Raw genomic sequence first — 27,477 nt, 5'->3', positions numbered from 1 at the left:
ATGTCCAGGAATTGACTATTAATTTTATAAAAGATCCAAACAGACATTAACTTACACTATCACTAGTCACGGTTTAAAAAAATTTATAGTTGTATATATCACTGCCATTCTTTTGAAATAAATATCAAGCTCTTCATTAGGGCTACATCCAAAGCAACGCAATCAAAAACTATGCACAGTGGTTTGACCTCATGATCTTTGAAAAGACAGAGTGTTTTCTTCTCTAGGAGATAAGGCGTGGATAGTCTGTGTCAGGATGCAGCTCTTCTGTGTGTGCTGACGATGTCAGTCCACCACCTAGCAGCCCTTTAGGACAGAGTAGGAGCCACCCCTAAGGCTTCCCCCAGCAGGCTCAAAGCACGGATGTTTCCGTTAGCAGCCACGTGCTTAACAGCTGTGCTGCTAAGGCTCCTAGAAACTGAAGTCCATAGGTAAGCAGCCCACAAATACATAAGTTTAAATTAGTCTTCATGAAACAGTTTCATTCTCTGGTTCCTCATAAAATTAATATTATCTACGTCTTCTGAAGTCTCGTCTTTCCCGCTAAACCTACTGAAACCTCTGAGTATAATTGCCCTCTAAAGGTGGCAGACTAGTTAATAGTATTGCCTGCTTTTAGGTATCAAGTACACAGTACCTATTAAATGAGAAATTATAACGGGCACGTTTAATGTTTTTTGTTTTTTAATCAGAGGATAATTTAATTTGGTTCCCAAAACGCTAGAAAAGCACTACAAGGACTTGCTTGGAGCTGTGACCCTTCAAGGATAAACTTTGCCACCTTTGGATACTCTGCTGAAACTCCCAGAACACGGTCGGAAAGGAAGTGATTCTCTTCATTCCGGCTACAGATCAGTCTGAGAAATCTAAAAATGAGGAAACCCCAAACCCAACACTACTACTAGTGCTCCCCTAATTTTCATGGTGGGTTTGGGAAAAGGATCTTTTTTGTCTATAAACTAACTGCTATAAACTAAACCAAAACTCAGGCCCAAACCAACTGTCGTCGAGTGAATTATGACTCATAGGGACGCTGCATAAGGCCCCTGAGGCTGTACAAGGTACAGGAGCCGACCACCTTTTCTGTCTCCCACAGAGCAGCTGGTGGATTTGAATTGCTGACCTTCTGGTTAGCAGTCCAACACTGTCCAGAGATTCTTTTCCATCACTAGGAAATCTAAAACTCCTTTTATCCTTCCATTTTGGAAGAGTGTCTGTCTGTCAGTAAAGCAGTCTGGATCACAGTTGAAAGAAAAAAGGGAAAAAAAGTCTAAACCAGGCAACACGTGCATGCGACAACCATTCAGCTTTATTTTAGATAAGTGTCCATTTTTACATTGTTTTCAGTTCATGTCGTTTTAACCATTGAAAACAGCTGTGTTTATCAGAAGCTAGGGGACAAATCGGTCAAATTAAAAGCTTAAATGAATCATGAAGGTGCCTAGTAGCAATCACATAACTAGCTTGGAAAGCTGCCTTTCCAATGCCCACACTCTGATGGACTGATGGACTGTCCTTGTCCGTCTGTTGGGAGCACAGCTATCAAGGCTGTGTAAGTGTTTCAGCCTTTATGCATATTGATTTCCTAACTCCTAAATTGCATTTCCAAAAAGGTGTAACAGCTTTTTGCATCTAAATCTTGTTTAAAATGTAGTTTAAAATGTGGTTTAAGAGTGGCTAGTGACTAGTATGCTTTCATTTTTAGTAGACACCTAATTTTCTGTTGACAATTTTCTAGGGTTCCCTTAGATTCCCCCAGTAAGCGCACCCACAAAGCCCTTCACATGTGCTCCATAGATGCTTTCTCGTTGGACACGCTTCCCGCACCCTTTGGTCCTGCTGGAGGTCAGGGCTGCCAAAATATTCCTGAATTCCCCCCTTCCCTCACCCAGGCTCGTGCCCTTCTTAATCTTTGGAAGAACTCTACGAAGAAACGAGTGTGTGTAAGATAATACACCAGAATTGAATTAAAATGAAGAAGTTACTGGGTTTTTATTACAGTTTAAGGAAAAAAACATCTTAAGTTTCTTATTTTTAAACAAGTTTCTTTAAATTATTTTAAACAGCTGTGGACAGTATGATTTTTGTTGAAGTGTATTATTAAAATATTCTAGTAGAATGTACTTTTTCCTAAAAGCCTTATAATTTTAAAAGTTAAAAGGAAATAGAGGCTTGAAAAGCTTTGTACAGTTTCATCATGATATTAATTTTAAAGGGGTAGACTAACAACTTAACTAGAAAAGTGTTCCCTCCAGGAGTGACTCGAATCCGTTGTTATTTTTAAATGACTGCAGTCATGCCAAGCTTTCAGAGTGTCTGTTCCTCGTCATTGGCTGAGTGCTGTTTCGAGCATTTAAAGTAGCAGAGCACATAGGTCATTATCGTTCAGCAGCAGGAGGACAATAGCTTTTGCATAGCGACATAGCTGAGACTCAGACATTCATTTCTGTCCTTAATTTCAACATTTAACGCCCATCTGTTCTTCTCCCTTTTTTCTTTCATCTCCCTGTTTGTTTTCCTCATGCTCTGACATTAAAGTGGTTGCCCTGAAAAGACTGCCCTTTTTGAGGAACAGACCGAAGGATAAAGACAAAAGGAAGGCCTGCTACCGTCGTTCCATGTGTAAGACTTTATGACAGTTCAGCTTCTCTCAAATGCCCACCTGGCTTCCGTGACTAATCCGCACTAACCTTTCTCAGGGCTGTGCCCCGGTTCTTACTCTGTGTGAAGTGCAGTCTGCCTGTAATTCAAGGAGCTGTAGCAAGTTTTTCAAAAGCCAGCACGGAGTTTGCATTATGTGTATGCTTCCTGATATATACACATGTGCATATACGTGCATGTGTGTGGTCATACGTGTAATAACTTTTAAGTTCCCAGTGCCTTCTAACAGTTGGCAGGAGAAGCCCATCATTTTATGTGCCATAGAGATTTTTTCCCCCAAAGAAATTTACTTAAGGAAAATAAAGCAAAGTCCTTAGCCTTAGGAATTTATTTTATATGAACCAGATAAAATAAACAAATAAAATGGCCAATAACTCTTGAAAATGGTTGTCATTCTTTCTACAGTAATACTGAAGAGTTTTCTCTGTTTTTAAGTGAAATGGGTAAAGACATAATCACAGTGAATGCCTGTCACTGGCGCTGTCATCTCTTCCAGGTTTTTACTGAGTGGCATACTTGTCACTTGCTTCATAAAAGATGAGGAATTTCTAAAGTAACCTGCTCTGACCAAGGACTCTTGATCATGTTCAGTAATGATGCTCAATAAGAATTGCTCACCATCTTACCGTTATTCATTCCATTTTTGTCACCATGAACTCACGGTTGAAGGCTTCTAATTGTATTGCACTTTGCTGCGCAAAAGCATGGCAGTTGTGTACAGTAAAATGCTTTTTGTTTTTAAAAGGGGGGTGGGGGTGGAAACGGGGATAGGAAGTCCTTAACTGAAATGTATCTTCTGGTAGCCTACTCACTTTATTCAGCTGAATGCATGTCATACGTCAAATGACCTTGTGGTTATAGTTTTTGATTCTCATGTTCATTAATCCATAGACAAAAACTAGATCATTTGTAGTACAGAAGCGATGTAAGAGCAAACACATGAACCATGCTGACTCATTTGCTTTCATTTGCATCCCAGCCATGAATGACCTGGTGCAGTCCATGGTCCTAGCAGGAGGACAGTGGGCAGGTAGTTCGGAACATTTGGAGGTTCCCGGTGATATTGCAGCGGGTAAAAGGAGACAAGAACTGGGAGCTATGGCCTTCTCTGCGACAGCCATCAACTTTTCAACTGTCAGCTCTTCTGCAGGCTTCAGCTCCACGCAGTTGGTTAATAATAAAGGTATAGGCCGTCTGCTCTGTGCACTATGATATAACTGTTGGCAACAGGAAGTTTAATTTGACTCTTCTCTGTGTATTTTTCTAAAGCAACAACCTGAAGTACTGACCAAAACATAATCTGGATTTTATTTGGAAGGACTCTCAAAATGTTTTAAATTTAAGAGGTTATACACAATGACTAAAATCTCTCCTAGGCCTCCATTCGTAATACGCAGCTAATGCACTAACAATAAAAAGAGAGGTAAACCAGGTAAAGAACAAGAAAGGAGGAAGCAAGAGAAGCGTTTTAAAGAAACGTACCAGCACGGCAGCCTCACACAGAGAACCTCATGCGACAGCGCGGGCTCTTTGCTTTGCAGACTCTGGGGTGGCTTAAGGCTTCGGGGGCTTTCCCTAACCAGTCACCTTTCATCAGAGCTACTTGGCTCCTCAGTTCCATTTTCTAGTTGAGTCTCTGATATATGTTACACCAAGAGATATGTATTGCACATGATCCAAAAAGAAAGTAGTCCATAGCCCATGTCTATAGAATTTTGTGATGGATACTTTGGTTATAAAAATATGTTTATATCCACTTTACTATTTTGTGTAGATACCACATCCTTTGAAGATATAAGTCCACAAGGTATCAGTGATGATTCCAGCACGGGATCAAGAGTTCATGGTAAGATTTGAATGCCAGAGAGTAGGCATTGGATGCAAAATGGGAATGCTAAGATGCTTGCACTGTGTAGGTCAATTTGACATTGCTAGCAAGCATGTGTTTCTAACTTGCATCTCCCAGTTACTGCTGCCATTTTTCAAACCTAATTCTCTTTCTAGCCCTCTTTTAAGGATCCCGCTTCATCTGTGTGTTTCTCTTTTGTAGTCACGGTCATTTATAAAGTGTGCCTGCACAATACCCAATGGTGATTTTGTTGCCGTATATTCTCAAAGCAGAGGATGAGAGAGTTAAATTTCACCCTTGGTTTAAAATTGATAGCTGATAAAAGATGGATATTAAGAAACTAAATATTCTACAATGTTGACTATTTCAGATTTTAAAATTTCTATCTGGCAAATCAAACCTTACCAAACAAAATTCTTACCAACAGTGGGAGAGCATGGGAGAAGTGGTCCTTGTATCAGTGGGTCGTAAGAGCGACAGGGCAGCATTAACTGTGCAGTTGTTAACCTTGTACGGACAGGAGCGCAGGACAGTCATTGTGCAGGTGTCCCTCCTGCCCGTGACACGCCGGCAATGTGCAGGGTCCCTTGTCCCACCTGTTGTAAGTGACCTGATGACGAGGTTTTTGTTTGGGTTTGTTGTGCATGTGTCTCTCTGTTAGAACGGAAGCCACCTTGGTGACCGTCTAGTTTCCTTTTCCCATCTAAAGTGCTCTTTGTCATCTTTGCTCTGAACCTCAGCTGCTGTCTCAGGAGTGTTCTCTTCTGTACTGCCATACTAAGCCAACGACCTGAGACGGCCTTTGCTTCTCGTTTGTGAGGGTTAGCTCTGTGGGCATGCTCAGCCTGTGAACGTTCGCATGAAGGCTTCCTCCAAGCATTCTGTGATCACCATGTAAGAGTCCAAGTCGTCAGCTGGATGCTTATCACACTGTCTCCTGATTTTTCCACTTAGCTTCAAGACCAGCCAGCCTTGATAGTGGCAGAACATCCACTAGCAATAGCAATAATAATGCTTCCCTCCATGAAGTCAAAGGTATGCTGTGGGTGCATGACTGATGCACTCCATCCATTGCTAGTGCTTCACGGTGGCACTTGGGATAAAGCACGAACTCTATATCATCTGTGCTTGAGACATAATTCCTTAAAACAGCGGTTCTCAACCTGGGGGTCGAACAACCCTGTCATAATAGTAGCAAACTTACAGTGATGAGTAGCAATGAAAATAATTCTATGGTTGGGGAGTCGGTCACCACAGGATGAGGACGTGTATGAAAGGGTTGGATGAGGACATGTATGAAAGGGTTGCGGCCTTAGGAAGGTTGAGAACATTCCTTAGAACATTAATGCTTTTCACATTGTAATACAAGTGTGTTTCAATGTGCACAAATGTGAAGACAGGAGCACTTACTTTGATCTCACTTTTTCATGTAACAGAAAATATTTTTACTGTGATCTTTCTCCTGTAAAAATATTTATAGATCTTTATTTTACTTTCTCTGTTGTAACATGAAAATGGCTTGCCTTCCTTTTGTTTTGATGCATGTGCAGTTGAACTCCCACAGCAGATGTATTTTAAAAAATCCGTTAGCTTGGTTTTTCCAATGAAAAAGGGAGACTTTTCACAAATAGAGAGGACAGTTGTGTGTGTCTGTGTTTTGAACAAGAAGTGTGTGAATATGCTTCCTTCAATTATAAAGTGATTTCAGCTGTAATTTAACTTGTCATTATTGCTATGACTTTGTTACAATGATCTGAGGGGGTGGGGGAAGGTTATTTATTCATTTTTATAATCATGTTATTGTAGCCTGTAGGAAAATAACTCCTGAAAATATGAAGTGGTTTGAAATTTTTCAGAAAAACGTACTTCTATAAAATGTAACTTGACTTTACAGCCGGCCTGTGATTGGGCGACAGTAGGCTGTTGCCCTCACAACAATCTGGCACTCTTAGAAGCAGCATGGTGCCACAGAGTGCCCTGCAGCCACTGCGCACAGACTCTCAGGCTGGGTAGCCACCTCACCCAGGCTGCGGGATAGGGACAGTTGGATCACTCTGGCATAAAACAACTGAATAAAATACAAAAGAGCTTCTAAAGTTCTTGGGACTATGAAATTAGAAAGGTAATGGGGTTTTTCCATGAAGTTTTTGAAGCACTCTTGCATTAAACATTTAATTTTATATTCTTAGTGGAATTTGTTAAGTAATTATATCACATTTCCATTTGACTTCTATGCCTATTTCAATTTTAAAAAACCTAAGGCCGTTCATGTAGGATGAACAAACAGATAAGCCTTCCAGAAAGGAAGGAAAGCAAAAGATCAATAGAGTTTTTAGCATTTAGAATTGCTTTTGTTTTTTACTTTGGGAAATAATTTAAAATTCTTACAAGCATTCATATTCTAAGTTGTGATGTGTTTTAGAATTAGTTATTTACACCTGAACGTTCAACAATCTAATTTTAATCGTTTATTCATTCGTTCATTTACTGATCAAATGTACTAAGTGCCTGCTTTGTATGAGACTCTGTTTAGGCCCTAGGGGAGAGGGGGTGGCAAAAGCCAGCCTTTGCCCTGGTGGAGTTGACATGATTGGACAAAATAAGGAAGTTGCTAGATCTGTGAAAGATTAACATGGTTTGCTAAGCATTTCTAAACAAAAGATTGAGTTTGGCTATTCATGTAATAAGAACCCAGCCAACAAATGTTATCTACTTAAGTAGCATTTATCTTGTTTCTATTTATGAACTCTCAAAACATCACTTACTCCAAAAGCAGGTGCAGTTAACAGCCACAGCCGCCCACCAAGCCACAGCAGTGGGGAATTTAGCCTGCTTCACGATCATGAAGCGTGGTCCAGCAGGGGTAGCAGTCCTATCCAGTACTTGAAGAGGCAGACCAGGTCCAGCCCCATGCTCCAGCACAGAACACCTGAGACACTGGATAGTCGAGCACATCACAGGATGAAAATTGGCTCTCCTGGAAGTGAAGTTGTCACTCTACAGCAGTTTTTGGAAGAAAGCAACAAACTTACCTCAATACAGGTTCGTTTCTTGTGTGACAAGCCTACCTTAGTGAACACTACCCGTTCCATTTCTGTGTGTCTGCACTGAGCTGTCTTGAGTTGAGGAGTGTTCGGAGATATTGGAAATGTTATGTGTTACATCCTAGAAAAACCAGAATGTGGTGACATGGCTGTGTTCACTTGCCTGCTTTGATTTTTGTTTTTACACAGATAAAATCCTCAAGTCAAGAGAATCTTTTAGATGAAGTCATGAAAAGTTTGTCTGTCTCTTCTGACTTTTTGGGAAAAGACAAACCAGTTAGCTGTGGTCTGGCCAGGTCTGTAAGTGGAAGAACCCCCAGGGACCTCTATGACAGACGGACAACTAAGCCTGAACATTTTGTGAGACCTTGTTCTCGAAAGACTGAAGATACTCACTTCCTTAGCCCTCCAGGCAAACCTAGCCCGGGCGCCCAAGGGAAGGCCAAGTCAGTAAAAGAAACTGCTGTGCCACGACAATCAAAAGAGAGTAGCAACCCATACGCGACGCTCCCTCGGGCAAGCAGCGTCATCTCAACCGCTGAAGGAACCACCCGAAGGGTCAGCGTCCACGGCTTTCTGACCAAGGACAGTAGACTCCCTATGTCAGTTGATTCCGCCCCAGCCACTGCGGATAGCAGCATGACCGCAGCATCTAGTGAGTACTGTGTCCACCAGGGGCCCCCTCGTGTACTTCACGGGCTAACACCCGCTGTAGGCGCCTGTGTGCCTAGTGATTTACCGGCAGACATGCCAGCATTCTGCTCTGAGTCTCTGTGTGCCCAGGCTAGAAACTCAGGGACAGAAAGGTCACATTTTCCAAACCCAACTTTTGCCACCATTAGTATGTCTAGTGACTCATTTGGAGTACCAAATAAAGATAACTCAGGGTCATTTACTGTGACTCACACATCTCAGCCATTTTTATCCCTGAATACAGAATTAGTGAGTAATATAAGTGGGTTCCCCCCGAGACCAAGCACGAAAGTAACTGATCAAGCTTTTGCCTCTATGAATACAACGGCACAGAAAGATAACAAGCCGTTTCCTGAGCATCAGGACCCGAGTAACAGTACCCCCCAGGTTTCTCTGCATAGTGATGCTCGTAGCATTCCTGCATGCCTTCATCCTGGTGATACGGAAGCTGCCTTGTTGGTTTCAGAGGACAATCAAACTCTCTGGTATGAATATGGTTGTGTATGATAAAACCACCCAGGGTAATACTGACTGCTTCACTCATCTGATTTGAAGGACTGCTAAGAGAAGTGGTGTTGGCTGGGCTTGTGTTTGTACGTTGAAATTGCGGCATGGCGTTCCACTGTACATGACAGCATGTCTGTATGTAAATGTGAATTTGTAACCATGCCAAACCTGCATGAAGGAGTCATCGCATTGATTGTTTTCTGCATGCTGTTAGGAGCCTTACCAATGTGTGTTCCTCTTCTGTTTTTTTATGTTGTTTCGTTGCCAGATAAGAGGTGGTTAGCTTTGATATCCAGAAGCATGTTAGAACTGTTGCATGAACTTACAGATCATATTTGATCTGTTGCTTTCAAAAGCGAATGTGCTCTCCTTCTCCCACCCCCCATCATCTTCTCTTCCTCTCGCCCTCCCTTTTTCCCTCTTCCCCTCACTCTTGTTCTTCTATCTTCCCTGAACATGTAGTTCATCTTGCACATGAGCAGAGCTAGTACAGAGTGGATGTACAGGATGTCATTGTGTTTTGCCTTTGTCTTGACAGTGAATAATTCAGTTAATGCTCCGTATAGCACATTACTTAACCTGTATTTATAAAGCATTGTTGGGATTGAAAAGACTGCTAGTACTCTAAGCATAGTGTTTTCTTAAAAGCAAACAAACCCAAGTTTAAATGTAATTTGTAGAGTAACTGGGAGCATTTGTATTAATTCTGTTTCTCCTCTCCACTTTTCTTCCATGTGATAAACACAAGAGCTCAAGTACTATCATTTCTTCAAAATGACTCTTTTTACGGGAATCAGTTAACACAGTACTTTTACTTTTTTTACATACAGAGTTAAAAAATAAAATCATATTCAGTGTGTTGGAGATTTGTATTTTTACTTCTATTGAAAAAGGATAGCCATTTTACAAAATGGGCCTAGTCTTTTAGACTTCAGAACTTTAGTTCAAAAAGAATGTAAAAGTAATAGTTTTGTGAGGGCTGTCGCTTCTCTTACTGCTTTATTGCTAAATTATCTGTGCCCTTAAATAGAATTTGTGCAAATGAGAACATTGTGCTGAAATGTAAAATTACAACTTAAGTCAAATGTAACCATAAGATACAGAAAGCATTTAGCTCCGACCTCCAGTTGTCATAAACTTTTAAATTCTCGTTTTGGGACCATAGCATTTTGACAACAAGGTCAGCTGAACTTGAGTCTTTAACTCCCAGAATGCTTCCAAAAACTCCCGCCTGCCCCTGCTTTGTCTAGTCCGGAGGAGTGCGTCTTAGCTCTGTTTCTAAACATCACTGAGTAACTCAGCCTGCTGTCTGGAAGGCTGTTTTGAAATATTGACTCCCTAAATGAGGAAGAGATTGTTTTCATATATATTATTGATTATGAATTAGACTCCAAACCACAAAATCTATGGAAAGTCTTTCTTTGCTTTGGTTTAATGAAATTCCTCTTGCCTAATTAAATGTGTCCATTGTGGATTCAGCCAGCCTTCTTCGTGTGCCTGTGCAAGAGCCTTTAAAGACGTGGTCTCCATCTGGCTACCTTCCACATCGCAGCTCTTGCTGAACACGTTTCAGGGACAGGGCATCAAATGAGCAGAGTCTGGCCTATTTCACATTTTCCATGCTGGCTGAGACATTTTCTGTGCAAGTGCATCAGTCAACATTGTCCATTTGCATACAGTCCTAGCTGTTCAAATGCTTTCGTTGCTAATCTCCTCCGAAAAATTGGAAACCCCTCTGTCCTCTTCTCATAAGTGGGTCACAGCATTCAAGAGTAAGCCTGGGTGAGAGCACCTGGAGGCCGTAGGAGACACTAGTGCAGTAATTTAATGGTGGTCATTCTGAGTTTTTTTCTATATTGAGTCAAAGTTTCACAGTAACTCCATAATTGCTTTCTCCCCCTCCCCGTTTTTTGATAACACTTAAAAACATTAAGTTTATTCTTTCACAGTGTATCAAAAAATCACCCGCTATTATTATGTCATGTGCCATGTGATTCTTTTACAAAATGAAACTTACATAAAGGAAATAAATGTTTCCTCCTCAAGTAGCTGTGGTTATACATGCAGTGTTTTCCAGAAGAATGTAGACACTGTATGTAGGATAAACAGAGACCATGTCTTGGGTCTGGAGGGTGGTCTGAGAATAAACACTGACTTCCACCAGAAACCATCCTCTGCTATGGAGTCATCGAATTCTCCACGACAGCACGCGTTTCTCAGCTGTGGAATTGCACGTGGACTCCTTAGAGGGCAGGTAGAACCCGGGTCTCCCTTGCTGTGAAAAAAGCAACGTAGCCCTGTCCATAAATGAAATCGAATGGAACCATTCTGATTCCATGAAGCAGCTGCACTTAAGACATCACAGAAGACTTTTTAATTAAAAATAAAAGTCGAAGCTCTAGTGCTCTAATTATACAAACAAGATACTGAGCAGCCTTTGTCTTCCTGGCCCAGTTGCACCACGTCATTTGTGAGGCTTTGCTGGCATGGAGTCTCCTCAGCCAGTGTTAGCTGTAGTCCATGCAATGAAGTACATTAGCTGCCTAGCAAATACTCCTCCAGCCCCAGTTTTAGCAGTAAATAATATTTCCTTGTGGGTGCTCCTGCTGCTGCATGCAAATTTGAAGACTCAATGTGACCATTTAGTGCGGCGGTTCTCAACCTGTGGCTCGGGGGTCGAACGATTCATAACAGTAGCAAAACGACGGTGATGAAGTGGCAACAAAAATAATTTTACGGTTGGGGGTCACCATAACATGAAGAACTGTAAGAAAGGGTCGTGGCATGAGGAAGGTTGAGAACCACTGATTTAGTAAGAAAACATTGTAAATCTGCCCCGTGGGGGTGGGAGGTGGAATGTAACAAATAGGGTTGTTTTCAACAGGCCAGCCTTTTGTTAAGTATAAAATCAAACTATCCCCCTCTAAGAAATGCGATGGCTATTTGAGTCATCGATTTCCCCAGGCAGAGACAGGTTCCTTTCCCTTGTTGTATTTCAGTGATTGCTCATTCGTTTATCTTCATGAATTGTATACTAACCTTTGATTAAGTAACATGAAATGCTTTTCTCCTGCAGATGTGGACACAGTACAAGAAAGCAGAATTTCAAAAAGCAGGTCTAGGGAGCAACAAAGCTCCTAATTCTGTTGCTCACTACATGACGTGTGGGCCAAGTGGTGAGTTTCCGGCTTAAAATGCAAATGAGCTTAGTCTCATTTATACAAACTAACCGAAGTGAGAATGAGAACCAAGTGCGCATTGCATTAACAGATGTAAATACTGCTTGCTCCCTTACTGACTTCCTCTTCTACTTTGTAGTAAAGCGAGACTATAGTTGGTTGCCATAGGTTTTGCTTGCCTGTGCAGGGACCAAACCTTAGAGAATTGTTTTTCTTTTCCTTCTTGATTAAAACTCCATTTCATTAGTGAATAATGTTTTAGGGATTCCTTTTTTTTTTATAAGTTCAAAGTCATTTGGGGGAGTAGAAATACTACTTTGGTACAGTTTTCTTAGCAACAGATGAGAATGAGCTGAGCGCGCCTTCTGCAGAGAGCCAAGAGCAAATGTATCTCATTCCCTGTCACTTTCTCGTTTCCTTAGAAATACTTGGTGCATGCTGTTCTTACAGTGTCTACTCTGTATTTTATCTCTTATCTTCAAGCTTTTCTTATATTTTTCTCTCTTCTTTCTGCCTTCCAACTAAATACAGAGAGAAAAGTGTCCTTCAGTTTCTCAGTGTGAAGCCTTTATTTCTGAAGTCACAAGACAGCCAACTGTAGGAATCATTTTAAAAATATTTAAAAAGACTTTTAACAATCCTTCGTGAATAGAGCAGGAAAGAATACAAACCTTGCTTCCTTCCTTCCTTGAATCAAGGAGCCTACGGGAATCCACTGCCAAACAGTGTAGGTTCCAGGACATGGTGTCTGCACACGTACTGTTACGATCTGCTGAATAAAGGACGTCCTTTTGCTAAGGACCTAGTGTTTTATGGTTTCAAGAAGTACTCCATGAACAGCCTGCTTCTTTGTTTCATCGTTTGTTTATGAATTTATCCATGTTTGCTTAACACTTCTGCTAAGTATTGGCCCAAATCTAGCCATTGTTATTTAGTTGTGTAAATCTAAATTAAATGCTGTAGTATTTTGTGGAATGTACCTAAATAGCAAGAGACAGAAAGTTGTTTTGGCATGTCAGAGCCTCATTTGGTTAGCAGATTGCATGTGTTGGTGCGATTAAAAAAGCCAATTATTTTGATGCACTCCAAAAGAAATTCCGTTTGTAAGGTAAAGCTGAGAAACCCTTACTGAGATAGGAGTTACGAGAAATTTACAGTGATACTAATTAGCTTTTCATATTCCTCACTAAGCAACATTAAGCATTCCACAAAATTAAAGAGTGTTTTTCTGGAACTTTTTAAATAAGGTGGTTTTCCAGCAAACGGCATTCCCAAGGGGGGAAACAGAAACAAAAACTGTTAAACCCTAATTCATTTCCCCTCTTTGGTATTGAATACTGTGTGTTTGATTTTTTTTTTTTAACTTGGGAGCTGACTGTTTCTTAAGTTTTCTTATAGCAGGATAATAGTGTAAATAATTTACAATGCTCTGCATTTTGCCAGGAACTCATTTATTATTAAGGTTATCATTTATTGAGAAAAATTTTTGGTTTTCTTTATAATCTCACATTAAAGTTGATAACTATTGGTACTTTTGAAATGTTTGTATGTATTTGTTACCTTAAACATTTGGAAGAAGCACAACAATGTAGATTTTGTTAACCCAGGGAAACATGGATTTTTTAGTAGTTCCAATTTTATATCACAATTTTATTTTCTTATGAAATCAAAAAATGCATTGATACTTAATAATGCAGATTCAGTCTTTAGCAAACCTCGGCGTAATCTTAAAAGGTGTGCAGTGACAGATACTGGTTTTGGTTGTTAACAGTGCACTTCTTAGGCTCTCGTTACCAGCTCTAACGCTCATTTTGAAACCCTCTGAATCCCATGTGTGTCATTCAGGAACTGTTTTATGATTATCCAGTAGCCATGAGACAGGATGTGTGAGTGTCACTCCCAATAAACCAGTGGTAGCAGTGTGGTAGTCATGGTCTAGTTGGGAAAACCCTCCATTAAAAAGAGAAAGATGCAACGAGTCTAGATGACCAGGAACTTCATGAGAGGCAGAGAGAGAGCTTGGGTTGACTTAATGCCACCTTTACTTAGCTTTCACCACCATATGATGCTATAAAGTTAAATCACTTTGAAACTCTTGGATGAAAGGTGCTATGTAAATGTAAATACAAAGAAGTTTTACTAAAATACAAATATTTCACAAAAGACATTTAAGACCTATTCTCTAGACCTTGAACATCTCTCTTCATCCTAACTCCCTGGTTACAAATATCAAATTGGTAGTGGGGCATCATGCCGGTCTGGAGAGCTTGTAAGTTTGCATGTTTAAAAAAAAAAAAAGTACTTTTTTTTTTGGTGAATAGAAATTAAATGTAGAAATGTTTTACCTAATTACAGTAAGTAGGTAAGCTAGATTTATATATTAACTAGCATCTAATTTGCACAACTAGGACACATCCCAGGACAATTAGTGAGCATTGGAATTTGATGAGTAGGTGAAGGGGTATCCTAACCTCTCCAGTACACTAATGTAGGGGAGCCTGCTGATTTTAGAAGCATCTTTTAGCCTCAAGTAGAACATGCGTAGGGCAGCCTATGAAAGACTGAATCGGAAAAGGACGATGTTGGAAAAGGGCGAGGAGACAGTCAACCAAGGAATACTTTTGAGATCACAAAATGAATATTCTCGATTATCATTGCTTCTTCACACCAGTCCAAGAAGGGACTAAATAATAACCACATGGATATTTTCTCTTAAGTAATTCCTTTTTGAAGCAACACTTTGTAGAAAGCCACTCTTTAGGATAAACTTCTCTGGCCAAGCAAATGGACAGAGCCAGCTGGCGAAGGCAAGTGTGAAGCAGTGGTTACCAAAGAGTGGACGGACAGGCTGTGGGTGGCGCCTGTCCCGCAGGCCTGGTGCCCAGGCCGTTGTCAGTCACTGTGCAAGCGCTGAACTGTAGTCCCCTCACCAACGAAGTTGTCACAGCGTACTGTCTTCACGGTTCCTATCAGGAAATGAGGAAGATGAGATTGTACCAAATCTGGGATTGCAACGGAGAGTAATTATGTACACTAAATGACTTGTATTTTACGTTGCTTTTGAGGAAAGTGGTGGATTTATGTTTGTGCTATTTTCAGCTTAGTCCCAAGATGTATTTTTTTTCTCTTAAGTCTTGACTAATACGAAAGGAGCCCGTTTATAATAAAAACCTCGCTGTACTTGTTGAGATATTTGGACAATGAAAATGCCTTACAGGAATGCTTATGGATAAAGTTGCACTTAAAACACCTTTAACAAGATCTGATTTTAAATTGCCTTTTTTTTTCCTGAGCTTTCTCTTTTTCAATTTTTGTCATTGTACTTACACCTGTTATTAAATACCAAATCAAATATAAAAGCTGTAGCATTTCTTTTAAAACGAATGCAGATGAGACATTTGGAGTTGGACATATTCTGTTGAAGACTTGATACCTGAGAGCCACAGAAACCCAGCTGGAACAAAGATAACTCCCTTCTGTGTGCTTGGCTTGCCTTTGTTCAAGACACTTTACTTTCCATTTTAGTTCTTAACATTGTTTTACCTAAGAAAGGTCATTGCGTTTAACATTCAGTTATCAAACTGATATGAAAAGAAATAAAACGGTGGATTTTTTAATAACACGTTGTTAGTAATCATTTTCAAATTACAACAATTTTAGCCGAATGTATTGTTATTCCTCCCCTCCCCGAAAAGCTATTTCCAGACACAGCTCATTACTTTGCACAATCCTTTTAAGATAATCTTAACTGTCCTCATTTTCGGATGAGGCCTGGCGGTTTGAGTGAAAAGAGAAGCAAGTCTTCCATGCTGTCAGTCCTAGAAGAGGCTTCAGCAGCGCTTCTTCCACTCACTCACCTGACATTCTCACGTTTACAGACAGCATGACCGTAGGGTTGGCTACTGACCTGTGTTTGGGGGCCAATCAGTCTTCCTGGGAAGCACAGCTAGACCAGATAAGATCTGGGCTCCTCACCTCCCAGCATTCTATTGACTAGTGCCTTCACTTTCAACACACAAGCTAAGCAATGCTTTTCTTCCCCTGAGAAACAATACTGAGTAGATATAAACTAATATGGAATCTACAAATAAGGTTATCAATTATGGGGAAAGTTTTTTAAATTACCACAATTTTTTCTGCCTGCAGTTTCTGATCTGTACAATGGAATAACCTGTTGTTTTTACTTTTGCTTTAACATATTTCTACCAGGTGGGAATTACTTTTTTGAGTGGTCAAACGTAAAATGTGCTTTCAAGATTCTCTACATTGCCTGGTTGTTTTGAAGAAGTTCTTATATAACCCTCCATCTTCCTGGGTCTGTATATTCTTGCCGTATTTGACAGGGGGGGGAGTGAAAACTTCAATGTAGTTAAAGACTTACACAGATTCACATTTCCAAACTCTGTAGAGACTAAAATTATTTTTAATGATATAGTGTATATTCTGTTGCTTACTTGTAAAATGTTAGTTTAATAACTATAAAAATCATTTTTAATCTTTTAAAAATCATTTTATTGGGGGCTCAAACAACTCTTATCACAATCCATACAACTATTGTGTGTCAAGCACACATTTAATCTTTAAGGTTTGTTATCCAACAGATTAGCTTTTCACTGAAGAGTTTTAAAAAAACACTAGAGAGAGCTTTTGCGTACAATTTAAAGTTTTATAAAAAGTAAAACGACTCTTTAGCCCCCACCTCCTAAACGATGACTAAACAACAAATACTCTCTTACCATATTCCTCTTAAAGGGGCCCTGGTGCCAAGTAAGAGTTGGGCTGCTAACCCCAGAGGTCGATGGTTCAAACCCACTAGCCACTCAAGCCATCTGTTCCTATAAAGACTGTGTTGGGTCCCTGTGAGCCGAGTTGACTTGGTGCCAGCGGGTCTGGCCTTTTTATCTTCTCTTTCATTTTTCGCCTACAGCTAGACTATCGTGTATATGATTTTATACATGGTTTTGTAGTTTTTCAAGTATAAGAAATACCCCAGAGATACAAAGCAGCTAGTAATTAGAAATAGTATAAATTATTTAAGGAATTACTTCAAACTGATATCACATCCTTTTCCAGAAAATTTACCTGTGTCTTGCCCTGGCCCAAAACAAACGTTTGTATTCTAGCCCAGAATCCAGGATGGAGTCTTATCTTGTATCTGTTTTGCATTTGCCTTGCCCCCCCCCCCATCATCTCGGCAGCACCCCCAGGGTGGCATCACCCACTGCCCCTGCGAATCACTGTTGGAGGAAGACCAGGGGGGGTGCTGAGCACTAAAACTGCCTCCATGCATTTTCTTCCTAAAACAGTTCCTTCAAGATGAACTACTCCCTGATGCAAGAGTCACCAAAGGGCACCTAATGTTCTCGTCATTTTAATACTTGATGTAAATTAGAAACCAATCTGAACACAAGCATTAGGGGTTTCTTGAGTATTAGTTTTTATCAAAGTTTATTACTATGGGGTCATGTCCTGTTTGCTTCACAAACATGAGGAGGTCTTCAGGGCTCAGTCCCATGGTCGCAGCGTTGGTCATGGGATGAAAGAACACCTTTTTGTGTCCACCTTCCAGAAAGGCAGAATCGAGAACAAATTTCACCTCTCCACTATCGCAGAAGAGCGCCAGTGGGGTGGCACAGCCTTGGCCAACTTTCAGTTTCTCCAGCATGGCCGCTTCATCAGCAAACCTCAGATTTCCACTTCCAACACCTAACTCCTTCGCAAGATCATTTAAATTAACTTGTCTGTCATGAAGAACTGTCACCAGCCAGTAGCCTTTTTTCTTTTTGTCTTTGAGAAATAAGTTCTTGCTGTGTGCTCCTTTCAAATGTTGGATGTGAGGCATCATTTCTTCGACCGTGAACACCTGTAAAACAGCACACCATGAGCAGTGTCGTTACTGAAGACAGCAGAGTGCATGCGGGAGAGCCGTAGGGGGAGGCGAGCTCATACTGTTTTTAATGCCCCGTCAGGTTCCTAGAGGGCTCCCCTTAAGCCAGCTCCTCCATTTCCTTCTCTTTTCTGTGAGGGTGGGAAGGTCTTGTAAGTTGACAGCAGCACCCGATTCCTAGACCAGATAACAGCTTCTACTTTACAAATTATGTAATCACGACGGCCAGAATACTTCCTTTAAGCCAAAAAAAGCAAAAAGTCAATGCTTTTGGGAGACTCAAATTCAGGTGTTTGGCCAGGTGTGTAAAATGGGGAGAGAAAAGATGTCAATTCTGCAAGCTGACTCAAGCTCTAGCCCAAGTTACAAACCCTTGTTATAGAACAGTTAAACAATTACCACAGGCATAAAAATATGGTTTTGATTAAAGTCAAATCCTTTAGGGCACTCAGCTCTGTAAAATAGAGGTCATTTTTTTGAGTTCCTTTAAAAAAATTCCCATGGAGCCTATCAGATTGGAGAGTGAGCCAGCAACTCTTGTTGACCACAGATAGACAGATGGCATCCAAATCCTCACTTGCTGACATTTTATACTGTAATTATCGTAGTTCTGATGTACTCCTAGGTAGACGTGTGTGTGTGGAATACTGGAGACCCCTATATACAGGAGCATATTTCCTGTCACCCATAGGGTAACAGACTTGACCAAAACAGTATTCAAATATCCTTGGAAAATACCCTTCAAATATATAATGTATTAGAAGTCATATGCTAATTTAGCCAAAGAAAGCCATTTCAAATGGCCTGAATGCATGACAGAAGTTTTGTCCCCAGTTCCGCAGGGACCATACATGTCTACATGAAATGGGATGAATGTAAGAAAAACCCAGGAGACCTGTTGGAAGGAGCAGCCCTACCTGTGCCTCTGGTGTCAGATTCTCGTCGTTTTGTTTGTTTTTTTTTTAAACAGTATCCAGATGATTTGTGTCAGTGGTTAACCCAAAACTTCAGTTTAAAACATGAAAACAGTTTTCATTTTAAAACAGCAGGTAGTCTCGGGGAAGAGATGAGCCAGTTGGTGCCATGTTGCAATAATGAAACAAAACTTTCCTCCAGTTCCTAAGTGCTTCCTCCCCCACTGTCATGATCCCACTTCTACCTTGCAAGTCTGGCTAGACCAGAGGATGTACACTGGTATAGATAGGAGGCACAGGGAATCCAGGGCGGATGATCCCTTCAGGACCAGTGGTGATACTGGGAGGGTAGAGGGCAGGTGGGTTGGAAAGGGAACCAATTACAAGGATCTACATGTGGAGGGTAGAGGGAGGCTGGGTTGGAAAGAGGGAACCAATTACAAGGATCTACATGTGACCTCCTCCCTGGGGGACAGACAACAGAAAAGTGGGTGAACGGAGATGTTGGACAGGGCAAGATATGACAGTAATTTATAAATTATCGAGTGGTCATAAGGGAGTGGGGAGCAAAGAAAAATGAGCTGATGCCAGGGGCTTAAGTGGAGAGCAAATGTTTTGAGAATGATGAGGGCAATGAATGTCCAAATATGCTTTACACAACTGATGTATGTATGGATTGTGATGGGTTACATGAGCCCCTAATAAAACTATTTTTAAAAAAACAGCGGGTAACCCTGTGTGGGCTAAACAAGACACCTGGGGCTCTGCTGGAGTCACCTCCACCACATGGGCCACTATCAAAGCCCGTGTTGGGATCTTACGTCATGTCCAAGGAAAGAGATTGCATTAGATGACGTCCCCGTGGAGTGACCCACCACATAGTGTTTTGATGCCGGCGCCAGCACCTGGGGAAGGGGCAGTGTTGGTTCCAAACAAACCTGAGGTGTGTTTATCCTCCATGGGGACTGGGGAGGTGGGGGTGAGTCCTTAGGACCACACTGCACAGTGGTCAGTATTCTGCTTAATGATCAAGGTACAAGTCACCTGGAATATTTTAATCTGTCATTTAGGTGACATTCTGTAGCAAATGAAACAAGACCGAGACCCTCTGTTACATCTGGAAGAACTCAGACATGGGCACATCTGAGAACTGGAGAGAGAGGGGCACAACGTGAAGCTTAAGACTCCTCATAAAGTGGTGGACTCGGAACCTAGCTACACAACAGCTGTAAGGCCTTGGGCAAAAGAAATAACAGCTCCTTGGAAGTAATGTCTACTTTAAAATGTTGGACTACAGGAAATGGCACAGAAAGCTCACCTAGGACGATTATCGCTAGCCATGCGGGAACTCGGTCCCTGCACAAACTATCCGTTCCACGCAGGAGCAACAAACGCACACACCCGTGTACTTCACCCGGTTAAAACGTATGGTGCTTTTGTGTCCATGATGCAAAAACAGATTTGAGATCAAACTGACCAGGAAGGCAAAAATGCCAAACACCGGGACCTCAGTGCCCGCGTCGGTATCCGGTTGAGAAAATGTGCGGTGCCTGACACACTCCCGCCGCTGAACCTGGCCCACGTCCCACACCAGGTTCTTCGCCACGTGCTGCACTAGTTCTCGACGTGCAGCGCCATCGAATCAAGAAGCAGCCGTGAGTTTGCGCTCAGTGCGTCCACATCCTGAACGGTCCCCGTTGGGTGGCCCTTCGTCCTCCGAAACCCAGGAAGTGCCCTAGAGCCGAATCTGCACGGCGCGCTGCCCCTGGGGACACGGCCTGGGCGGCCTCTCGGGGCCGCACTGCGGGGCGCTCACCTCCGGGTGCTCCACCACCTCCGTGCGGATGTCCAGGGCGCCCAGCCGCCGCTCCAGCTCCGCCCGCAACCCGGCGCCCGCCATGCTGCTGCCGTCCTGGCAGGCGGTGACGTCCCCAGAGGCGGGGGCGGGGCGCGACTTCCGGCCGCTGCGCCGACGACGCAGGCGTAGGCGGAAGTGCCTGGGCGGCCGGAAGGGCGGCGTCCTCCGGAAGCGAGCGTTGCCCCGAGCGTCGGGGGCCTGGCGGGCGCGCGTGCTCATTACCTTCCCGGGCCCTCCGGGAGAGCCCTGTGTCCCACCCGCCTCCCCGGTAAACCTACCCGGTGAGAGCTCTGGGGGCTCACAGCGGCGGTCGAGCGCTCGGCACGGACGGCTGGAGCCCGCCTGCCCCTCTGCAGAACTACGCCCGGCCTTGCTGAGAGTCAGAGCTGCCGCCTTGGGTGTCAGGGAGCCACCCACACCGTGACCACGTGGCTTCGGGATTCTATTCTTCTAAGACTTCAATTTAGTTTTCGCAATTCCACATTTTTAACCTCTTTGAAAGTTAATTTTTGTGGTTGTTAATCTCCAACTACCTGGCAAGCAACCTAAGCCTCATAACCCCAACAACCCACACCAGCTGCCATCACGTGGACTCCAACCCTGTAGGACCAGAGTAGAAGAACCGCCCCCGTGGGTGTCGGAGGCTGTAGCTCTTTATGGGAGTAGAGCTTCATCTTTCTCTCAGAGTGACTGGCGGGCTCTAACTGCCGCCGACCTCGTGTGTAGCAGCTGAGCGTGATTACTGTGAATTCCTTGAATCACTTTGGAATTCTTCAAGGTTTCTACTTCATATCTATATACATGCTCAAACCCAAACTTACTGGTACCAAGTCAGTTCAGACATCCAGCCACCCTATATAGCAGTGGTTCTCAACCTTCTTAATGCTGAGACCCTTTCATACAGATCCTCCTGTTGTGAACCCCAACCATAAAATTACTTTCGTTGCTACGTCATCACTGTCATTTTGCTACTGTTAAGAATTGGGCGACCCCTGTGAAAGGGTCGTTCAACCCCCAAAGGGGGGTCATGACCCACAAGTTGAGAACCACTGCTGTGTACCATTCTTACAGGGGCTATAAACCATTCTAGGACCAGAAGCCTCATTTTTCCCTGGAAGCACCTGGCGAGTTCACACTGCATACTTTGTGGTTAGCAGCTTAACGTGGAACCCACTAAGTCACCAGGGTTCCCTAAGTAAGTCACCCCTCTTGATGGTGTCTTTTCCATTTACAGGTAAGTTGAACATTATCCTAGAAAGCTGTGCATACCTAAATAGAAGGTGAGATGAAAGAAAACATGCTTACTGCAATCTGCATCTTAAATCCTTTTCCTAATCCCCCCTCCCCCCATAAGCATGGGGTTTATCAGGATGTTAACAGGTTACAAGTCAGATTCGAAAACATTACAAATACAGTTCTTTTATCGTGAGCACCTCTCTCAATCTCAGTCACTTGGCACTGGCTCTGCTCAAGCAAGTGTTCCCAAGCTCCTTTCATACTCTAGATGCCCAAAGCTCACCCCGCTCTGCAAACCAGACTCCTATCCGAGGACACTCAGCTGTGCTCTTTCCATGGTCTGGGAAGCCTGTCGCTCAGTCTCATGGTCTCAGTGCAGTGGCCACTGGTGCCACTGCCACTTATCCACACGAGGATCTCAGGTGCTTTCTGCCCATGACTTTTCTGTCTTGGTGATCCTTAGATATTCAATTCCTGCTTCCAAGATGGCCCGCTTTAAGGCCAACACAATGGTAAGACGGATCCATGAAACCTATCTTGGAGCCATTCTGAGTGCAGTGTGGATTATATGTGCCATTGTTTAAAGGCATAGTTCCTGCCCTCACAGATGTTAAAATCTAGCTAGGAAGACTGAAAGAGTCACAGAAGACAAGATGCCCAGTGGCAGGATGGGAATGCTTTGGGGAGTCTGAAAGAGAGGCACTAAGACTAGACAGTGTTCCCTGGAGGCTGCTTGAGGTTTGGAGACACTCCACTCCTCCTCAGTTCTTGTCCCGCTCACAAGGGAGATTTCAGGGACGGGACAAAGGTTCAGGCCAGAGCCAGAAAAGGTCTGAACAGAAAGTGTAAGTTTTTTGAAGGAGATACTTTGGAGAAGTTCAAAGGCTCTTACCTAGTCAAAGAGGCTGGGTAGAATGTAGGGCAGAGCCTCTCATTCCACTAATGGCAGGCCTACCACTGTTGGCTGGCTTTCTGGCCAGTCCTCGCCCACTGTCTCATTATCTGTGATGTACCTCCTTGTTCCAGGTCTGTGCGTGCCCACACCGCAGCAGCCAGACCTCATGCTGTCTTCTTGTCTCCAGACCCCAAACCTGAGTCCATTCATTCCTCATGGGGATGTCGTGAGCATCCTACCTTTCTTCCACCATCCTCTGCACTATCTAGGGTCTCTTCCATGGGGGGAGAAATGCGCAAACCTGCCTTACCCACCACTCTTCTCCCTTCTTTGTGCTGGAGAGGGAAGCAGGTCTCCCCTCTTCTTTGTGTTTTGTGTAAGGTGCCTGCCATCCTCGCCTCCCCTCCCTCTGCCCGGCTCCGCCTAACTATCAGCAGGAAGGCGTGCTGGGAGAAGGCAGTACCTAAGACGATGCCCGTGGAAAGACTCCAGCTACGGAAACGCCAGCTGTGGAAAACCTTGTGGGGATGGGAACCGATCGCAGGGATCTACATCTCGTCCCCTCCCTGGGGGACGGGCAACAGAAAAGCGGGGGAAGGGAGACATCGGACAGTGTAAGACATGACAAAATAATAATTTATAAATAAGGGCTCATGAGGGAGGGAGGGGAAAAATGAGGAGCTGATATCAAGGGCTCAAGTAGAAAGAAATGTTTTGAGAATGATGATGGCAACAAATGTACAAATGTGCTTGACACGATGGATGGATGCATGAATCATGATAAGAGCTGTATGAGCCCCCAATAAAATGATTTTTTTTTTCAAAGAAAAGAAAATGTAGTGAGGAAAGCACATTACATCCAGGTCATTAAGATCTGGACCACTGATAATGAGGCGAGCCTCTTGTAACAGCCAAGGCCGGCTCCTGCACAAATGGTCCCACGAGCCATTGTGCTGAAGTACCAGGAATATCCAGTGACAAGGGGGCTCCTATACAAATCTATCTGTTTCATTTACACATCACATAAATCGTTCTAGAGAATTTTATGTTGAGTTCATTTCTAACCACAAAGGGGCTTGTATATAAACCTGCTTTATTTACACGTAAACCATCCAAGAGAATTTTATATAGAGTTACATTCTTGGGAGGGGGAAAATGAGGAGCCAATATTAAGGGCTCAAGTAGAAGGCAAATGTTTTGAGAATGACGATGGCAACAAATGTACATATGTGCTTGACACAATGGATGGATGTATGGATTGTGATAAGAATTGTAGGAGCCCCCAATAAAATTATTTTTTTAAAGTTACATTCTCAATATTCAAAAAGTAGTGAAATTCTCACAATTTAATAAGTAGAAAAAATAAATTATGAGTCTATGAATTAATCAACTTGATGGCCACTTACAAACGCAACAAAGTTGTGGCTTGATTTTGTTCTGAGAAAATATATACCCACAGCCTAGTATGACCATCCTTTGCTGTCCTCACTTGAGGAAAGCGAGTTTATAAAAGTCCTCGTCTCACCACGGGTTGGTCTGTGGAGCGGTGGCAGCGTGGGTTTGGCGTGAGGCTGGAGGCTGTGCCACTGCCATTGCAAACGGTGGTCACGCTTCAGCAGAGCTTCAGGCGAAGGACTAGGCAGCAGGACCTGGCAATCCACATTTTAAAAGTTGGATTCAAAGGTGCCCAATGGCGGGGGCGGGAGATTGGCAGGACAAGGAAGAGGACCCATGATGGGGCTGAGTGTGGGGAAGGTTGCACGTTCTCAGGAATGTGAGTGCACCATTGAAATGTACGACATGCACGTAGGTGAAAGTGTTCTAAATTAACAGGCGAACTTTTTAAAACTGGCCAATGAGAACCTTATCAGTACCAACAGAACAAGGTCTGATGCATGGCCAGAAGATGAACCTGCCGGGGTGGAGAAGAAACCCACTGTAGTCTAGTGGATTCTGGCCGATAGGGACCCTTTGGAGCAGACGGCCTCCTCTCTCTCCACAGAGTGGCTGGTAAGTTTGAACCTCTGTCCTTGCAGTGAGCTCGATGCTCGGTCCCCAGCAGCACCGTGAAGAGTCCTCCCTTCTTCGGGTTGGAGGTACTCAAGATTCAACTGGGCATGACCTGTCTCCTCAGAGTAGAGTCGACCTTAAGGGAGTGGACCCGGGAAAAGCTTCATTCCCAGGCTACCCTGGCTGGACTCAAGCTGCAAGCATGCAGGCCAACTGAGAGCTCGGTGGTTGGCAGAGGCCCTGGGGGCAGCTCCGGCTCAGGAAGACCCTGGGCAAGTGGAACAGAACGCCACCCAGCCGGCACCAGGCTCACCATTGTCCCTCGGAGCCCTTTGTTGCATCCACCATGTGTCACTGCATCGCCTTGGCAATATTCCACTTTTTCAATGTCCTTTCACAGGGACTAGTCTCTCCTACTAATCTGTCCAAAGTGCATGAGATGAAGTGTTGTCATTCTCACGGTCGAAGGAGCATTGTGACCATACTTCTTCCAAGACAGGTTTCATTCTTTTGGCAGTTCACACCACATTCTTTGCTGACACCCTAACCCAAGGGCATCCGTTATTCTTCCAGCAACTTTTCTTCATGCAAGTTTCACATGCATCTGAGGCGAATGACAATGCCATGGCTTTGGGTCAGTGTGGCAGTGACATAATCTGTCAGCCTGAGTAAGGGGTGGAATCCAGCCTGTCAATGAGGTCACAGCTTGATGGCCTCATTTGGAGGGGCGAAGGAGATAAATAGTCCACTGGAGGCCAGACACCCTCTCCCTGCTAGACATTCCTGTTGACAAGCCACATGGAGCTAAGCTGATGGAGCCCGAGCCATGGAGCTGGAGGAACCAGTGCAGACTCACACCAGTGCTGCGATGCTTCCACAGCCACTGGATCCACAAGACTTTCCACCCACTGACCTGTGATCTTCCTGCCTTCCGCATCATTGTCTGGCTGCGTGAGTTGAAGAAGAATTTATAGACTGGTATGGGACATAGGGGCTAATGTCAGACTTATGGACTTGAACTGGCCTGGGCTGGGATGCTTTCTTGACATACGACTACTCTTTGATATAAAGCTCTCTTACACACATGAATTTGTTTCTCTAGTCAACCCGGCCTAGCACAGTCAGGGACACCTTAGCCTTCAAAGCGACATCTTTGCTCTTCAATACTTTAAAGAAGTCTTGTGCAGCGGATGTGCCCAATGCATCTCAGAACAGAACTCAGAACATGGAATCTACAATGTGCAAATCTAAGAGAGGAGGTTTTGTCCAAATGCAAAGAAATGCATACAGAGTGTTTGTTGTCTCAGGCATTAGTGTGAGAAGCACTGTCGAGATCCCAGGCACTGGCTTGGTTCCTCCAGGTAACTGGTTTCTGAAGCAAATGCAAAACAGGATCACAGCAGTACCATGACCAGGCACTCCAGGAAGAAGCCTGGTCCTAAGAGGACATGTGTCTTGGCGCTGGATTCTCTAGAAAGGCAAAAACAATCTATGCAAATAGAACCTTTATCAAGACAATGGCCACACACAACTCACAGACAATCCTCACCATTTTGGGGGTTTATTGGGGAAGTGAAGAGCTTATCACAAGTCAGAATCCATCCACAGCAGCGCTTCGCTCCATCAGCAACCAAGTCTCGGTCCTCAGCCTCTCCACACAGGCAGTCCCTTGGATCTTACCCACCGGCTGCTCTGACTCGGGGCAGATGAGGAGCAGGTAGCCCAGGGTCTCAGCCCCCGTTCTCTGTGCTGTGAGCCTGCACCACTTCAAACACAGATCCGGAACGTGTTCTGATGCTCCTGGGCTTTCTCTGCTCCTGCTTCAAAGAAGGCTTGTCCTGCTAGCCAGGGGGCAGGATCAAAAACTGGCCAGACCCTTCCGTGAGTACAACACATGCCCTAGGCGCCCAGTGCCGCCCAATCATTCGGTGGGAGCTACAGAGACGTGGGGGAAGGGCCATGTGAGGAAATGTCCCTCTACCACTCCCCACGCACCGTGGCTTCAGGAGCAGAGTGGAGGGTGACAGCCCAGAGTCCAACGACCTTCCTTCAGTCCCCAGAACTGCACACGTCTCCGGTCCGCCGCATCTGGGGAGAAGGGAGGAAACGTCAATAATGTAATGGGGTGATTTTCCTGCCAGCCCCAACCTCTGAAAAATCAAACCAGACAAGTATGTGGTGCTATGAGACGGAGACTCACCTCATTTAAGAGAGTGACCATGGGTCAAGGAAAGCTCCTCTGTGGACATGAGACATCAAGTAAGATGCCAAAGATGCATGGGAACTGAGAGGACCAAGGGGGTGGGGGTGGGGGGTGGACCGGCATGGCAAAGCATGGCCATGCATGGACTTGGCCAGGCATGGCAAAGATGCATGGCCAAGGGGGTGGGGGGGGGGGGACCGTCTCGGGCAGAGCACACACTGTGCGCAGGAGCGAAAGAAGGTCAGTGTCTTGACCTGTGGAGAACACAGTGATTTGGGGCCTTAGGGACACTTTCTGAATTCTTGCAATGTTTTCTTCTGCTGTCCCTCAAGTCGCTCTCAGTCAGAACCTACCAAAGACAAGGGCAAGCCAACTCAAGGAGGATGAAGATTAGGCTGCCATCCTGACTTTGTCCACCCATCTTGTCACGTGTACCCCTAGTGCCTCCCCTTCCTATTGCGTGTACACCCCTAGCTCATCCCCCTGCTGTTGTGTGTATGCCGATGGTACAACTCCTTCCTGTGATGATGTAATCAGGGGG

General features: G+C 43.8%; 2 protein-coding genes across 5 annotated transcripts in view; one reads left to right on the top strand and one right to left on the bottom strand.

The window, feature by feature from the left end:
- CCDC88A (coiled-coil domain containing 88A) overlaps window positions 1-13,464 on the top strand; it is a 128,822-nt gene extending 115,358 nt beyond the window's left edge. For 2 of the 4 annotated variants that reach the window (XM_075535647.1, XM_075535645.1), the window contains 6 exons: window positions 2,539-2,622; window positions 3,641-3,844; window positions 4,436-4,507; window positions 5,465-5,545; window positions 7,284-7,552; window positions 7,744-9,367. In XM_075535647.1, the coding sequence (XP_075391762.1) occupies window positions 2,539-2,622; window positions 3,641-3,844; window positions 4,436-4,507; window positions 5,465-5,545; window positions 7,284-7,552; window positions 7,744-8,754 (1,721 nt within the window). In that variant the 3' untranslated portion in view covers window positions 8,755-9,367. Of the gene's footprint in view, window positions 1-2,538; window positions 2,623-3,640; window positions 3,845-4,435; window positions 4,508-5,464; window positions 5,546-7,283; window positions 7,553-7,743; window positions 9,368-11,830; window positions 11,931-12,464 lie in introns of those variants that run through there. The other 2 variants (XM_075535648.1, XM_075535646.1) reach the window with 2 other exon arrangements.
- Window positions 13,465-17,288: 3,824 nt separating this feature from the next.
- LOC142430642 (prolyl-tRNA synthetase associated domain-containing protein 1) lies at window positions 17,289-20,815 on the bottom strand. The gene is made up of 2 exons (XM_075535649.1): window positions 20,551-20,815; window positions 17,289-17,796 (listed from the first exon to the last, which is right to left on the bottom strand). Exons 1-2 carry the CDS (start codon window positions 20,809-20,811, stop codon window positions 17,365-17,367), a joined length of 693 nt encoding a protein of 230 aa, XP_075391764.1. The 5' UTR covers window positions 20,812-20,815; the 3' UTR covers window positions 17,289-17,364.
- Between the last annotated feature and the right edge of the window lie 6,662 nt (window positions 20,816-27,477).

The sequence above is a fragment of the Tenrec ecaudatus genome, chromosome 17 (assembly GCF_050624435.1).
Source record: "Tenrec ecaudatus isolate mTenEca1 chromosome 17, mTenEca1.hap1, whole genome shotgun sequence".
Lineage (NCBI taxonomy): Eukaryota > Metazoa > Chordata > Mammalia > Afrosoricida > Tenrecidae > Tenrec > Tenrec ecaudatus.
The sequence above is the reverse complement of the archived record's forward strand: the minus strand, read 5'-3'. Positions and strand labels throughout refer to the sequence as shown.

What these genes read in the sequence shown, in the direction of transcription:
- LOC142430642 (XM_075535649.1), bottom strand. Translation starts at nt 20,811, where the DNA reads ATGAGCACGCGCGCCCGCCAGGCCCCCGACGCTCGGGGCAACGCTCGC. An exon ending in AGGTGGTGGAGCACCCGGAG is followed by an intron (nt 17,797 to 20,550) that starts GTGAGCGCCCCG and finishes GCTGTTTTACAG; the next exon opens with GTGTTCACGGTCGAAGAAAT.